General features: G+C 37.6%; 1 protein-coding gene across 1 annotated transcript; it reads right to left on the bottom strand.

The window, feature by feature from the left end:
- Positions 1-4,366: 4,366 nt before the first annotated feature.
- On the bottom strand, positions 4,367-5,757 carry LOC138160516 (olfactory receptor 2A5-like). The gene has a single exon (XM_069087068.1). The coding sequence runs from the start codon at positions 5,297-5,299 to the stop codon at positions 4,367-4,369; it is 933 nt and encodes a 310-aa protein (XP_068943169.1). The 5' UTR covers positions 5,300-5,757.
- Positions 5,758-15,076: the final 9,319 nt, after the last annotated feature.

The following is a 15,076-nucleotide window of genomic DNA, read 5'->3' as shown; positions in this document are numbered from 1 at the left end:
CCTCAATGTGGGTGGGGTGGGAGGGAGAAAATATGTGACTCGAAATTTAAAAAGAAAAGAATGTTACAGTGATTTTATACGCAATTGGAAAATAATAAAATACAAAATAAGGAAAAAATGAAAGTGAATTTTCTTTTGCTTTTTTTTTTTGGAGGGCAATTGGGGTTAAGTGACTTGCCCAAAGTCACATGACACATTTACACAATTGTGTAAAGTGTCTGAAGCTGGATTTGAATTCAGGTCCTTCTGACTCCAGGGCTGGTGCTCTATTCACTGTGCCACCTAGCTACTCCTAAATGCAATTTTTTTAATAGGAAAGGATTGTGTTTTCTTTTCTTTGTGTTCCCCAGTGCCTGACACATTATGAACATTTGCTTCTTTACTGATTATTGATGTATACGTTGTAATAATTTTGTCAGTCTGTTTCTCTTGTGAACTTTGCAAAAAGGTTCTCTGTAGCAGGTATCCCATTCCAAAGAATTATATGTAGATAAATGATCATTCCCATGGTCATGAAAATGGATACCAATTGTATATAATATATCATAAATCTCTGATGTAAACCACAGGCTAGATAGGTTCCTTTTTATTTACCTCATAGGACTGTAATACTCAAAGAACCCAAGACATAAAATAGAGGCAAGAGAAACTACATTGCTCCCTCAACAATTTGAAAAAGTGGAAGGCCACTCAACGTTGAGGAGGAAACAAAGAAATGACTTCTCAGAAAAGGAAAACCCTTAAACACAAAGGCACAGTAATTAAGTTATTGATATTCTCTAACCCCACAGAAATCACTTGGACATTTTTGCTGCCTTCATGTGTAAATTGTTAGTATAGATATGCTCACAGTTTCTCCTTGCAGAAATCAAAAGAAGTGTAGAAGGGAGCCGTCATAGAGCCAAGTTTCTGTATCCCATAATTCAGCACAGAACACATAGACTATCTTGCCACATAACTAGACAGGATACAGAAGTTGTAAGTAAGACTTTTCTATTACTTCTTGCAGTGTGCTAATCCTTTTTTTCATATTTTAATATGCTTTTAAACTTCTGTAACTTTTCCTATAAATAATGTTTTAATCACATTCTATATAATTTATATATTGTCTTTTTGTCATGCTTCTCTACAGTGTAATTATTCATTGTTTTTTCTAATTTGTCTGTTCCAGAGAAATTGTGCATTGGTCTGACCATCATTTCTTAGACATGGTTCATTCATGGTTTTAGTCCATGTGATTCTCATACTGCTGCTTCCTTTTGGTGGACCTTGAGAAGTCAATCACTTTAGTGAAATGCTATGTTTAAACTTGCCTATGCTAATGTATATCTCAACCAAATTGAACTCTTAGTTGGGCCCTCTCCTTGATTCTCATATCTTACATGAATATCCTCCATCCTTGGGATCTAGGCTCTTCTTTGACAGTGCCATCATCATGTATCTGACACCATGATTGAGTATAATCTTCATGTATTGAGTCACCATGAAGAAAAGCAGAAAGTCCTTTCCCTCCTTTACAATCTATTCAACCCTATCTTGAAAGTCATGACCTAAAACTTGAGCAATGCAGAGATAAATGGTACCCTGAGAAGAGTGTTCAAGAATAAGAGAGCACTGTAATGGACTGCAGAGAGCATGGTCTAGGAGAGGTATGGGGCTTTGTCTTTTATAACAAATGAGAGCTTATTCAGATGTCCTGAAGCTCCAACTGATGCTCTAAAATTCCACTTCTTGGAGTTTTGACATTGGACCTGAAAAATGGCCAATTTATGGTCTAGAAAGTAAGATTCAGGGCAGGCTGATAAGGTTCTCTGAACAAATTGTTTTGATTTTCCTATTCCACCAGGGGAACTTTTCATATGTTTGTGGTAGACATCACTCTAACTCATGGATAAGTTTGAGGCTCTTCAGTTACCCTCTAACCCTTGGTTAGCTTGTCTGCCAAGGTGGTTTTACCAAGTTGTGGCTGCTATGCGTGCTACAGCTTCTTGGAACCACAGGGAAGAGTTGCGTAGCAGGTAAACACAAAAGGTGAGTAAGTAGTCCTGAAAAGGAAAACCCTCACATGAGAGGGGCAAGTTTGCCCTATAAACCCCATATATCCCTGTTTACTTATAAACAAAAGAGTAGTCTTAGGTTAAACTGGTTGACAAGCAAATGCCCCTGTGGGGTTGAGTGGTCATATTCTTCAACCATGCCTTTAGTTCAGGCTGTGAGAGACCACAATTTAGAGTGGGATGAGTTTAGGAAGATACTAAATATCTGAAAAAAAATTGATGCAGCATAAACTTAACTATATCATAAAGTTAAAACAGTAGAAAGAAGAGGAAATATTAATTTTATCTCATAATACACACATGTACATGCACACACACGTGTGTGTGTAAATACTGTCTCTTGATGGCTCACATATAACCTTCAAACACTATGGAATTATGCCATACCAATCTCTTAACCATAATATTTTTTTTTATTTACAGTATCCTTAAAGACAATCTCTTGTACATCAAGGTGACTTTCATTCATTCATCAGATTATTAATTTAACAAAAATTTATTGATTCTATTTCCATGTGTACAGTACTGGCTTCTAGGCTTGGTCTTGTCAATTGACCTAAATGTTTAAAAGTCCATGGTAAATAATACATGATAATATATAATAAATATATAATAAATAATATGTATAAATACAAATAATATATATAAATAAAATAATATATAATAAATAAAATACATTCTTTTAAAAATAGAAATAGCAAACTGCATGTAAACTTTTATTCTTTTTAACTCAAAAATTCCATATTTGAACTTCAAAAGATAATGAATGGGGAAAAGGATGTCAGGATATAAGAGAGATATTTGGAGTGTCAGGGAAGGTAAGTAATCTAATTAAATTCCAAGAAAAACTATTTAGAACCTATATTTGTACAAGGTATTGAAGTACATGCTGGTGTACTTCATGCATGCAATGCACCCATTCCCATACAAACAAGTAGATTTAATGCATAGTGCTCATAAGTATTGATATGTCACAGTGGTTCTCCATCATGTTTTGGATACATGTTCATTAAGACAACATATTTCCCAATTGTTATGTCTAATTCTACATGTTGGTTTATATTGCCCTATCCCCTGGTTAAACTGTATATAAATAGGATAGAGAAATACTAAACTCCCTCCTACAGACTTATTTGTTATATATTGCTTTTGGTGCATCATGTCATTCTTAGGGAACATCAAATAACACTTTTCAAACATTTTAATACTTCTTCAAAATTCTCAGCCTTTTGGGACAGCATTGTGTCAGAGAAGAGCAACATCAAAGGGAAGAGGACTGGGCTGAAAGCCTGGAATACCCAGGTTTGAATTTGGACCTTTGCATCCCAATTCTGCTATGCCATTTCCCCCTGATATTCTTTTTTTTTTTTTTGCTTTTTGGAGGGCAGTTGGGGTTAAGTAACTTGCCCAAGGTCACATGGCTAGATTGTGTGTGTGTGTGTGTGTGTGCGTGTGTGTTTGTGTGTGTGTGTTAAGTGTCTGAGGCCAGATCCGAACTCAGGTCCTACTCTGGGGCCGGCACTCTACTAACTGTGCCACCTAGCCGCCCCCTCCCCCTAATATTTAAAGCACTGTGATATATTCCTAAGAAAGTGACCCCCAAATGAAAATAAATAGAACTGAAATTCTGTCATCTAAAAGCAAAACTGAAAAGTAAACCACATAAAGAAACATCGCTCTCTTTCCCAGAGCTATTCTGCCTCCATTCATATGCCTTGAATCCCTATAACTTTATTCTGTGATTATAGGTCCAGGCTACTGAGGGAGAGCATGAAGTACCGGGGTTGGGTAGCTATTCTGATCCCTCATGGAAAACACAGTTAGAGTGGACTGAGTACACCTATTCCTCATTCAGAGGAAGCTCAGTTTAAAGATTCCCAGATGAAATGATGTTAATTCTAAAACACCTCTTCTTAGGTTGTCCCATCATTTCTGCATTCCTCAAGTTCTAGGGATTTCTCTACCCTTGTCCAGTGATTTCTAGCATAGGCTTGAGATGGCTCCAAAATAGTTATGTGGGAGAAATATAACTTCAGAATTTGAAGATTTGGAAAAGATGTAGGTACTTTGGGGAGAAAGAAAATGTATGAGCTGGTGGAAGCCACAGGGGAGTACACAACTTGCAGATTCTTTTAACCAGGGTTGTGCTGGGGCTATTCTGATGCATGGAAGGTATTTAGTAAATTCTGATTGACTGAGTGTACAGGCATTATTGCTGACAAGAATTGTAAATATCAGAGTAAATGATGTCCCTGCTTTTCAAATGGACCAAAGACTCCTTCAATTCACAGATGCTCTATGGAAATACCTCACATTGATCTATCCTTCCCTAGAGCTCTCCTTAGAGCACCCTTCACCTCTGAATTCCTCAGGCTGTAGATCAGGGGGTTCAATGTAGGATTGAAGAGGCTATAAAACAGAGAGAGGATTTTCTGCTGTTCTTCAGGGTGACTGCTGTTAGGGGTCATGTACATGACAATGGCACTGCCGAAGAAGAGTCCAACCACACAGAGGTGGGAAGAACAGGTAGAAAAGGCTTTCTTTCTCCCCTCCCCAGACTGGATACGCAATATGGCATGGAGGATGTGCATGTAGGAGACCAGAACCAAGACGAGGGGCCCAACTAGGATAAATACAGATGCAATAAAAATCACAAGCTGGTTTAGCCTGGTGTCTGCACAGGCAAGCCTGAGCACAGACAGGAGTTCACAGAAGAAATGATTGACTTCTTGGGGCCCACAAAAGGGCAGCCTCAGGAGGAGAAGCACATGGACAAGGGCCAACAAGGAGCCAAATAACCAGGAAATAATTGCTAAGGTGGTACACAATCTCCAGCTCATGATTACAGTGTATCTGAGGGGGTGACATATTGCCACATAGCGATCATAGGACATTACCACCAAGATAAGACATTCTGTGTGGGCAAAAGCCATGTATAAAAAGGTCTGTGTTATACATGGACCAAATGAGATGGTCCTATTTTTGTTCAGAAAGTTTCCCAGCATCTTTGGGACATTGTTGGAAGCATAGGAGATGTCCACAATGGCCAGATGTGAGAGGAAGAAGTACATGGGAGTGTGAAGTCGGAAGTCCAAACAGATGAGGGCTAATATCGCTGCATTTCCCAGGAGGGTGAAAATATAAAGCACAGAGAAAATGATTAAAAGGAAAAGCTGCATCTCAGGGCCAGTAGGAAATCCTAGCAGGATGAATTCTGTGATCAGTGTCTGATTGTTCTCCATGCCTTTATGACAGAAATTGTCCCATCCACAAATAATGCAGTAAAAACAGAGCTGAGGAATAAAGACAGATATCAATTATCGAATAAAGCCTAAATTTGATTCAAAGTTCAAATTCCTTTCTATGTTAGCTGAATTTATAAGAATGTATTTGTTATATCTCTGGTAAGGTATGCCTACCCATTGTAGTGCATCACACCTCTTTTATGAACATTTTAACACCAATTTGCTCTCTCTGTTTGATCTCTTCCTCCAAGCTACCCTACATTGACAATTTTAGATTCCCAAGAAAAGATGACCACCGTGGAGTTATATTTATTGGGGGAATATTGTTGAAAGAGAATACATTCCCCTACTCACCACTTAAAGGGGAAACCAGTGGAGAATAGATTGTAGTAGGGAGAGAGACTTGAAACAGGATGACCAACCAGGAGGCTATTTTAATAGTCTAGACTTGAGGTGATGAAGGGCTGCATCAGTGGTTGCAGTGTCAAAGAAAATGGGACTTATGGGAGAGAAATTTCTAAATTTCTCTCTTAAAGGTCACTGTTGACCACCCTGCTATTCTTGACACACTTTCTTTACTTGGATCCTGGGAAACTACTTTCCTCATTCTCTTCATTCCTCTTTAACTGAATCTTCTCTGTTGGCTCCTTTTTCTCCACTAACACAGGCATTCCCAAGGTTCTCTATACATTCTTCTCATGTTCTCCAATTCAATTCAATACATTGAGAATTTATTAAATATGGTAAAGGTATTATATTAAGTTCTAGAGCATTTAAAGACAAAATGAAAACAAATTGTTCCCTCAAGGAGTTTGCTACACATAAACAGACATATACATAATTATTGGAAGTGGGGAAAAGCACTAAGAACCTGGAATATCAAGGGAAGTTTCCCTTCAGAAGTAACACAAGAGCTGAGCCCCCAAAACAGTTAGAGTATAGATAGAGACCAAGAAGGTGCCTTATCCAGGTGTAAGAGATAGTCAATTCAAGTGCATTGAGGTAGGAAAACATGGACACAAACCAGTTTTGCTGGTAGAGAGTGCACTGGTTTACAGAGTGCATGGGAGGGAGGATAACATATATAATAGCCTATCTGAAAAGACAACTTAGGCCTAGATTTCAAATGACTTTAAATGCTAAGATCCTCTCTATATGTATCCAGTGTCTTAAAGATCTCATCCACTCTCACAGCCTCAACTATTGACTCAATGCAGATGATCTCCAAATCTTCATTTACAACCTGCAACTCTGTCACAAGCTCTAGGTTTCCAACTCCATTCGCCTAGTGGACATCTCTGCTGAGATAACACACTAGCGCAGCTAGTTCATAATGTCTTAAACTGTCCTCATCTTCTGTCCACTAAAACTTTCTCCTCTTCTCTATTTTTAAAATGGTGCCATTTACTCATGTTTCATCATGAAGTCTTCCATCTCCCTTGTAAAACGCTCCTTTTCAGTTGCCAAGACCTGAGATTCCAGCTCTGAGTTTTTCACATACTTCACCAACATAGGCAGGCAACAAATCATGAAAAATCATCTCCACAATTTTGAGTGTTTTTTTTCCCCTGACAACAGATGTATTCTCCACTTCTCAGACACTTTTCTCACTTTGCGGTTTGATCCTCATATTCACTTGCCTTTCTCTTCCTGCTTTCCTGTGACATTTACTGTCACTTGTTAACTTTAGCTTTGCAAAAACTTACCATGTTAAAGGAATCACAAGAAAAAAAAGAAGATCATTGGCTTCTGGGATTTAGCTATTAACCCCATCATGGTCCTCAGAGGGGCTGTCTACCTCTTTCCTGGATTATAGGGAGGAGGATTTATAAGTTGTTAGAGGTGGAAGGGACATCAGAGATAGCCCAAGGCTTTAATTTTAAAGATGAGGGAACTAAGACCTAGAGAAGATGAAATACTTTCCAGCTATTAAGCTACAGACCTAAGACCTTCTGCACTTATCTAGCACTTACCCCACTATATCATAGCTACAGAAGGATTCGTACCTTTTTCTTTGGTTATTGTCCTATAGAGGCTACTTTTGCAACGTACAAGAGGTAAACAGTCATTATTAGAAGCAGCTCAGGAATTATCGTCAACAGGGGGAAGGGGATTCACTCCCTCACTTCAGTGACTGGTGAGCACCAATCCCTTACTATGGAGGAGCATAAAAGCCAAGTAGTGTGGAGTCCTCAAATGGGAATCAGAGGATCTGAATGCAAACCCCAGCTTTCCCCAACTCAGCTCCTGATTTTACTAGAAGGAAGTCACTTCATCTCTTGGAGTCTGTTTCTTGTAAATGAGTGGGATAAACTAATTTATCTTTAAACCTCTATCCTTCTATTTCCTATGATACTAAGTATGAAAAGTTAGAAGATAGCATGCCTAAGGTTTGACCATAGGCTGTTATCCCTGGGAATAATTTCTGACCCAAATTGTACTTAGACTTACAGCCAGGAAGATAACTTGCAGAATTTGCCAGTTGCAGTATGTTCTCTGGGCAAATCCAGTGACTTCAGTTGTCCATGGTGACCCCACTTCCCTGCTTTTTAACAACTTCCAGTGTAAAAGGAACACTTACAATGGTGTATGCTGAGTCCTGATTTGAAAACTAAATCTGTACCCACATAGGTAGGGAAAGCATTTTAAGATAGATCTGAAAATTCTCCACTATCTGGCAATTTTCTATGGGAGATGAGCCCCTGAAATGAATCACTCCACAAACTGAGAGGTTGGAAAAGTATCCCTGGAGTTCTATACAATAAAGACCATAAGCAACACTTTATCCTCTAATCAACTCTACTCCTCCCCATACCCAGGTACTCCTGGGAATTCTATTGAGGAGGAGCATCTCCCTCTTCCCTTTGGAGGAATCAGGAATGTCAGTCTGTCTCTATGGGGCCCCTGGGATGAAGATCTGGAGCAGGTGGCATAGGAAAGGATACACACAAAAAAACTCAAATGATAACAAGTCATACTCCTGAGACCATATCACACATTGTTTTCCCCAAGTATTTGGGTTTATTGTAGTTTTGTCAATAAACATGGTGCATCAGATCCTTAAACTTGCCACCCCCACCAGAACACTTCTCAAATAGGTTATTTGGGAGCTTGGGGAGGTAGGACCCATATATCAGCTTTACTTGATGAAATAGACATTAATGCTTATATTTCATGTTCTGTTTCTTAACACTGGCTGTCCCTACCCTCATCCCTTGTACCTAAACTGATAGACAGATGTATCTGAATTCAGGATCCTTATACCAGAAAATCACTCCAAGTTCCATATCTCAGAGATTAGTGCCAGGATATAAAGTCAGTACAGGCTGTGGGGATAGTGTCAGGGGGTCAGTACAGAGGATCTTGAAAGTCTAAAGAATCAGGCACAGCTAAGTAGTGCATGGGATGGAGCACCAGCCCTGGAGTCAGAAGGACCTAAGCTCAACTCTAGTCTTATACACTTGACATTTACTGGCTGTGTGATACTGGGCAAGTCACTTAACCTGGATTGCCCCACAAAAACAAAAAAAAATAAAAATAAGTAAAGAAGAGTCAAGGACTCCCAAAGGAGTTTGTTAGACTCTAATTCTTTGAGAATTTGTTAGAGGGCACAGATCAATGAAGAAAGTTTACCTTTTCTGTTTTTCAGTTGAGGGAAACTGAATTTTCCCTAGCAGTAAAGGAGTGAAACACTATAAAAACAGATTTTTCTCTGAGTGGGTGACATAAATGTATGTATGTATGTATGCATGTATGTATGTGCATGTAAACATATATACACAATGCATATGCACATATTCTATATCTATATACACACATGTGTGCATATGTATACATCACAACTTATAAGATAAATACAGAGTTGATGGAAAGTAAGAATGGTGATAGAAACTGAAAGGTGGGAGGGGAGAGGAAATACTGCTTAAAGTAGAGACCTTTTGAAATAACCCTTACAGGAGGTTTAGGATTCCAGAAGTTAGAAACTTGGAAGGAAGTACTGGGAAACAGCCAGTACAAAGATGGGAAATGATGTATCATGTGCAAAGAACATCGAGCAGGCCAGTATACCTGGATCATAAAGTAGGCAGATTAGTAGAATATAAGAAGATGGGAAAAATAAAAAGTAACAATGTTGTGAAGAGCTTTAAATGTCTAATAAAGGACATTAAATTCTATTTTAGAGGTAGTAAGAAGCCATAGGGATTTATTTTTTTTAATTTTTATTTTTTTTTACTGTTGAACTGACTTTATTTATAGGGGAGAAAATGTAGCAACAATGAGTCACAAATTGAATCACAAAGAAACTTGAAATTTCTCTTTTAACTCAGTGTCGAGGTGCCTCTCGTCCTGAGGAGGGCTGAGACAACCTCAGCATTTTCAGTCTTTTTCAGACTTCTTCTGTTTTTCCTTTTCATTGCCTCCTGATTTTGTAGAGAGAAAAGCTGTTGAAGCAAATTCTCGAAGCCCCTATGCTTTTAGTTGTGTAGTCTTCAATATCGCCTCTTGGCCCAGTCCCACGACAGAGGAAAAGGCCATGACAGTAGATTCGGGAGGACTCTAGACAAGGTTAACCCGTCCAGAGGACATCAGCTAGCTGGCCCCCCATAGGGATTTATTTAAGGGGGAAGAGGGATGCCATGATTACATCTTTGCTCTAGGAAGATCACTTCCATAGCCAGACAGATAATAGATTGGACTGAGGGAGAGGTGAGGTAGGGAGATCAGCTGGGAGGATAATGTAATAATTTAGGTTAAAGATGATGAGGGCTAGAGTTAGGAGAGTAGTCATAAAACTAGGTAAAAGGGAACTTATATGAAAGGTTGTGTAGGGGAATATGTATATGTATATAGGCGTAAATGTATATGTATGTGTGTACTTGCATATGCGTATAAAATATTTGTCAACTGAATGGATATATGGGGTGTACACGAGAGAAGAGTTGAGGATGACAATGAAGCTACTTGCTACACATCCCATATGCTCACTTACCACGTCCTCTCCTTTCCCATCACTCTTCTCAGAGTCTCCTTCAAATCTCCATTCCTCCGGCTGTAGATCATGACATTCAGTGATGGGTTGAAGAAACTATAGAACATAAAGAAGATTTTCTATTGTTCCTTGATGTTAAGGGAGTGGGAGGTTATGTACATGATGATGGCAGTACTAAGGAACAATCCAACAACACAGAGGTGGGAAGAATAGGTGAAGAAGGCTTTTATTTTTCTCCCCCCCTGCCCCCGACTGGATGCTTAGTATAGCACAGATAATATGCATGAAGGAGATGAGGACCAAGCAGAAAGGTCCGAGTAAAACTATGACACAAGTACTAAAGACAATGGCTTGGTTAAGTCGGGTGTTGGCATAGGTCAACTTGAGTATAGATGGAATTTCACACAAAAAAGTGATTGACTTTCTGAGTCTGACAGAAGGGCAGCCTCATAATGAGAAGCACATGGGCCAAGGCCAGAACAGAGCTATGTGCCCAGGACATGATGGTAGAAGAGAACAGACTCTCAATCTCATGATGACAGAATCTGAGGGGGTGGCTGATACCCACATACCTCTCATAAGACATCACCATCAGGAGGAAACATTCTGCCCTTGCCAAAGTCAAATAGAGAAAAACTCTGTATTACACAGGGAGCAAAATAAAATGTTTTTTTCTTTCTTTAGGAGATTTGAAAACATTTTCAGATTATTTGAAGCATAAGAAATATCAACAATAACATATTTTAGAATAAAAAGCACATGGGCATGGGGAGTTGGGTGTAGAGACAGATGAATTATCTCATTCCTTAGCAGAGTGAGCACAGAGAGCAGTAGAAAGATCTCATAGAGAAATATGTGCACCTCTGAACCAAAAGGAAATCCCACAAGAAGGAACTCTGTCCCTATTGTGTTATTGCCATTCTAAAGTCTGTGAAATATGAAGAGATTCTTAGGCTGAGTCTGAAGATTAGTCTTAACTAAGAAGGTACTTGTCCAAGTACAAAAGAAAATTGAATTTAAAAGAAGTTTAATTATTTAGATTGAAGAAAATGAGGCTTATGTATAGCTATTTAGATTGGAGACTGTCCTGTGTTTGTAATGCTGAATGTGAGAATAATATCAAATTAATATTACCAATTATGTTCAGGAAATCATAAACTATAGGAAAGTAATAGGAGGAGAAGAGATGTAGACTAGGAAGTCTATAAGGTCTCTTTCTGGTTTTTAAATTTGATACCTCTATTTACACTGAACTTGTTGCTCCATCACTTCATATCTAACTCATCTAAAATCAAATTTATTCTATTTCCCTCCCCAATTGTTTCAGTCATATACACAGAATCACAGAATTGGAAAAGACTTCCGTGGCTAACTAGCTTAATCTTTAAAATACACCTGACAAAAGGTCATAGCTGTTGCCAGAAGAACTATGACAGGAGTTAATCCAAGGATTTCTTGATCAGAGAATTCAAGGAGGAATTCTTAGAGAAACATGGTTAATCAGAATAACAGTATAAGATTGCTATTTGTTATAAGGTCTAGTGTGTTCTTCTGAAAGAAAACTTGTTGCTTTTAGAAATAATTTCTTTAAGGTACCACTGGTTATCAACTACCCCTATCAGGTTAAAAGACAAAAAGTAAGGTTTCATATATACCAAAATATTTATAGCAACCCTGTTGTGGTAGCAAAGATCTGAAAACAAAGTAGATAGTCATCAAATGGGGAGGCTAAACAAATTGTAGATCTGAATGTAATGGAAGGTTATTGTGAGGTAAGAAAATAATATGGTGAATCCAGATAAACTTGAGAAGACTTACATAAGTATTGTGAGATAAAGTAAGTAGAGGCAAGAAAATAATAAACACCACGAATTCAATAATGCAAATGGAAAGAACAGTCACAGATCGATTGAAAATCAATGTTTTGAATTGTTTTTAGTTTATCTACATAGAAGAGATATAAAAAGATATTCCCACCCACTCCTTTGCAGAAGTGAGGGCTCTAGATGGCACCAGAAAACAATAAGTTGGAAAGAGTATTCAGCTTTCTTTCAGTAAGCTTTCCACTTGGGAATTAACAGTCTCCCAAATAAAATGTCATAGTTCTAGGATGGAGAGGAGTGAAGGAAGTAGGGGCCCTACCTGTATAAGGAGCAAGGAGCAAGGAACAGGTTCCAGAAAGATAGCTGTGTGACTGAGCCCAAGAGCAGAGAGGGAACTCAGTTATAACCTTCAGTCCTGCACATAAGCTTTCAGTGGAATAAACTAGGGCAGGAGACTAAAACCAAGGGGAAATCTGTAGGTCACTCTGAACATACAGAACCTTCCTGCAGGGTAACAATGACTGAGTCCAGCATTAGCCTACAGAAATTCAATCACACACAAGTCAATGGACCTAACATGGGTGAGGAACTTGCAAAGCAAACACATATTAAGAGGGTAATGAATAGACTTTTTTCCTGAATCACACCACTTTGGAAGCACTAAAAACTTACATGCTCCCAGACTGAGCTGTGAAAACATAAGGACGTAAAAAGACAGAAGCTCAGACCAGACATTCGACCCCTCCCAAGAAGACAGTTGAACTCAACACCAATATAAAGTCTAATGTAAATAAGTAGTCTGGAAAAGTTAGCAAAAACCAAAAAGAAACTTAACATAAAAAAGCTACTATGATGAAAGGGAAACTCAAGACACAAATACAGAAAACAATGATTTGAAAACATCTACAAGTAAAGTCTGAAAGAAAAATGTAGATTTGACACAAGCCTGATAAGAATTCCCAGAAGAGTTAAAGAAAAAATGAAAAAAAAAGAGCAAAAAATGAATTAAAAAATAAGAGAAGTAGAGGGAAAAAACTGGTGAAAATAATGAGAAGCTATGCAGGAAAAATATGAAAATAAAATTGACAGCTTGTTAAAGAGGTTAAGAAAAACTTGCTGAGAAAAAAAAATAGTTCCTATTAGAATTGGCTAAATGGAAGCTAATGACTCCATGAGACATCAAGAAAAAATAAAATAAAGTAAAAAAAAAATAAAAATAGAAGAAAATGTGGAATTTTTCATAGGGGAAACATCAGATTTGATGAATAAATTAAGGAGATAATTTAAGAATGATTGGACTACCTGAGAGCTATGAACAAAAAAAGAGCCCAGACTCCATATTTCAAGAAATTATCAAGGAAAACTGCCCAAATATCTTAGAACAAAACAAAGTAGAAATTTAAATTGAAATAGAATTTGAAACAATCCACCAGCCACCTCCTAAAAGAAAACCCAAAATGAAAATTACCAGTAATATTATAATCAAAATCCAAAATTCCAAAACCAAGCAGAAAATTCTGCAAGCAGTTAGAAAGAATTCAAGTACCACAGAGCCACAATCAGGATCATACAAAATTTAGGAACTACAATAAAGAAACAGACAACTTAGAATATGATATTTTGGAAGGCAAAGGAGTTGAGATTACAACAAAGAGTAAGCTACTCAGCAAAACAGAGTATAATTCTAAAGGGAGGAAAAATGGATATTTAATCGAATAGAGGCTTTCAAGCTTTCCTGATGAAGAGACTAGAGTTGAATAGAAAATTTGACATTGAGACGCAAAATTCAAGAAAAAAATATAAAGGTAAACAAGGAGAAATAGTAAGGAATTAAACAAGGTTAAACTTTCTATGCTTTTATATGAGATGATACCTGAAATCATCAAGAACTTAATCATTGACAGAGTTTCAGAGGAAGTCTACTTAGAGACTCTGTGAATTCTATTATTTTGGGATGATCTCAAAAGAAGAATGAAAGAGAGAGAAAGAAGAATGTGCTGAGTAAGAGGGCAAAGGAGAAAAAGAAAGGAGAAAATTGCCCCACATAAATGGGGCATGCAAAGAAAAGTTTATACAAAGGAGGTGAGAGTGGGCAACAGTTGAATCTTAATATCATCTAAACTAGATTAAGGAGAAAAGATTATACATACATTCAACTTGGTTCAGAAATGAACATTACATTCATGGTGGAAAATGCTATCCACATCCAGAGAAAGAATTATGAAGACTGAATGCAGATTGAAGCATACTATTTTCTCTTTTTTTTCCTTTTCTATTGTTTTTTTTCTTTTTGCTTTTGGTTTGATTCTTCTTTCACAACATGACTAATGCAGAAATATGTTTAATATGACTTACAAATAAATATGGCTTATATCAGATTGCATGCCATCTTGGAGAGGGGAAGGAAGAGGAAACTTTTAAACTCAAAATCCCATAAAAGTGAATACTGAAAACTAAAAATAAATAAATTAATGAAAAAAAAAAACAATAAATATAGATGTAAGAGGGAAAAGCAGTCACTCAATCTCTCTAGTCCCACTTTGCTCATCTATAAATAAATGAATTGGAAGAGATGATCTCTAAATTTGTTTCCAGTCAATCAATGAGCATTTATTAGGCTCACTATTTGCTAACAACTAGACACTGTGTGAAGAACTGGAGATAAAAAGAAAGGCAGAAACATGGTCCCTGCTTTCAAGGCACATACTTTCTTATGGGAGAAATAATGTACAAACAAAACAAAATCAAAACAAAAACTACGTACATACAAGATAGGCAGTGTAAATAGAAGATGATTTCAGAGGGAAGGCACTATCAGTGGAAGGGGGACTGGACAAAAAGATTTTTGAAGTAGGTAGGATTTGAGCTGAATTATGAATAAAGCCAAGGAAGGCAGAAGATGTAGATGGGGAGTGACAACATCACAAGCATAAGGGACAGCCAGGAAAAAGGCAGAAGAGT

This window comes from Petaurus breviceps, unplaced genomic scaffold (assembly GCF_028583685.1).
Source record: "Petaurus breviceps papuanus isolate PSGF00001 unplaced genomic scaffold, PetGlider_PUasm1.0 181, whole genome shotgun sequence".
NCBI lineage: Eukaryota > Metazoa > Chordata > Mammalia > Diprotodontia > Petauridae > Petaurus > Petaurus breviceps.
This window is presented reverse-complemented; position numbering and strand designations above follow the sequence as displayed.

Excerpts from the sequence above, each read along its gene's own strand:
- LOC138160516 (XM_069087068.1), bottom strand. The coding sequence starts at position 5,299 with ATGGAGAACAATCAGACACTGATCACAGAATTCATCCTGCTAGGATTT.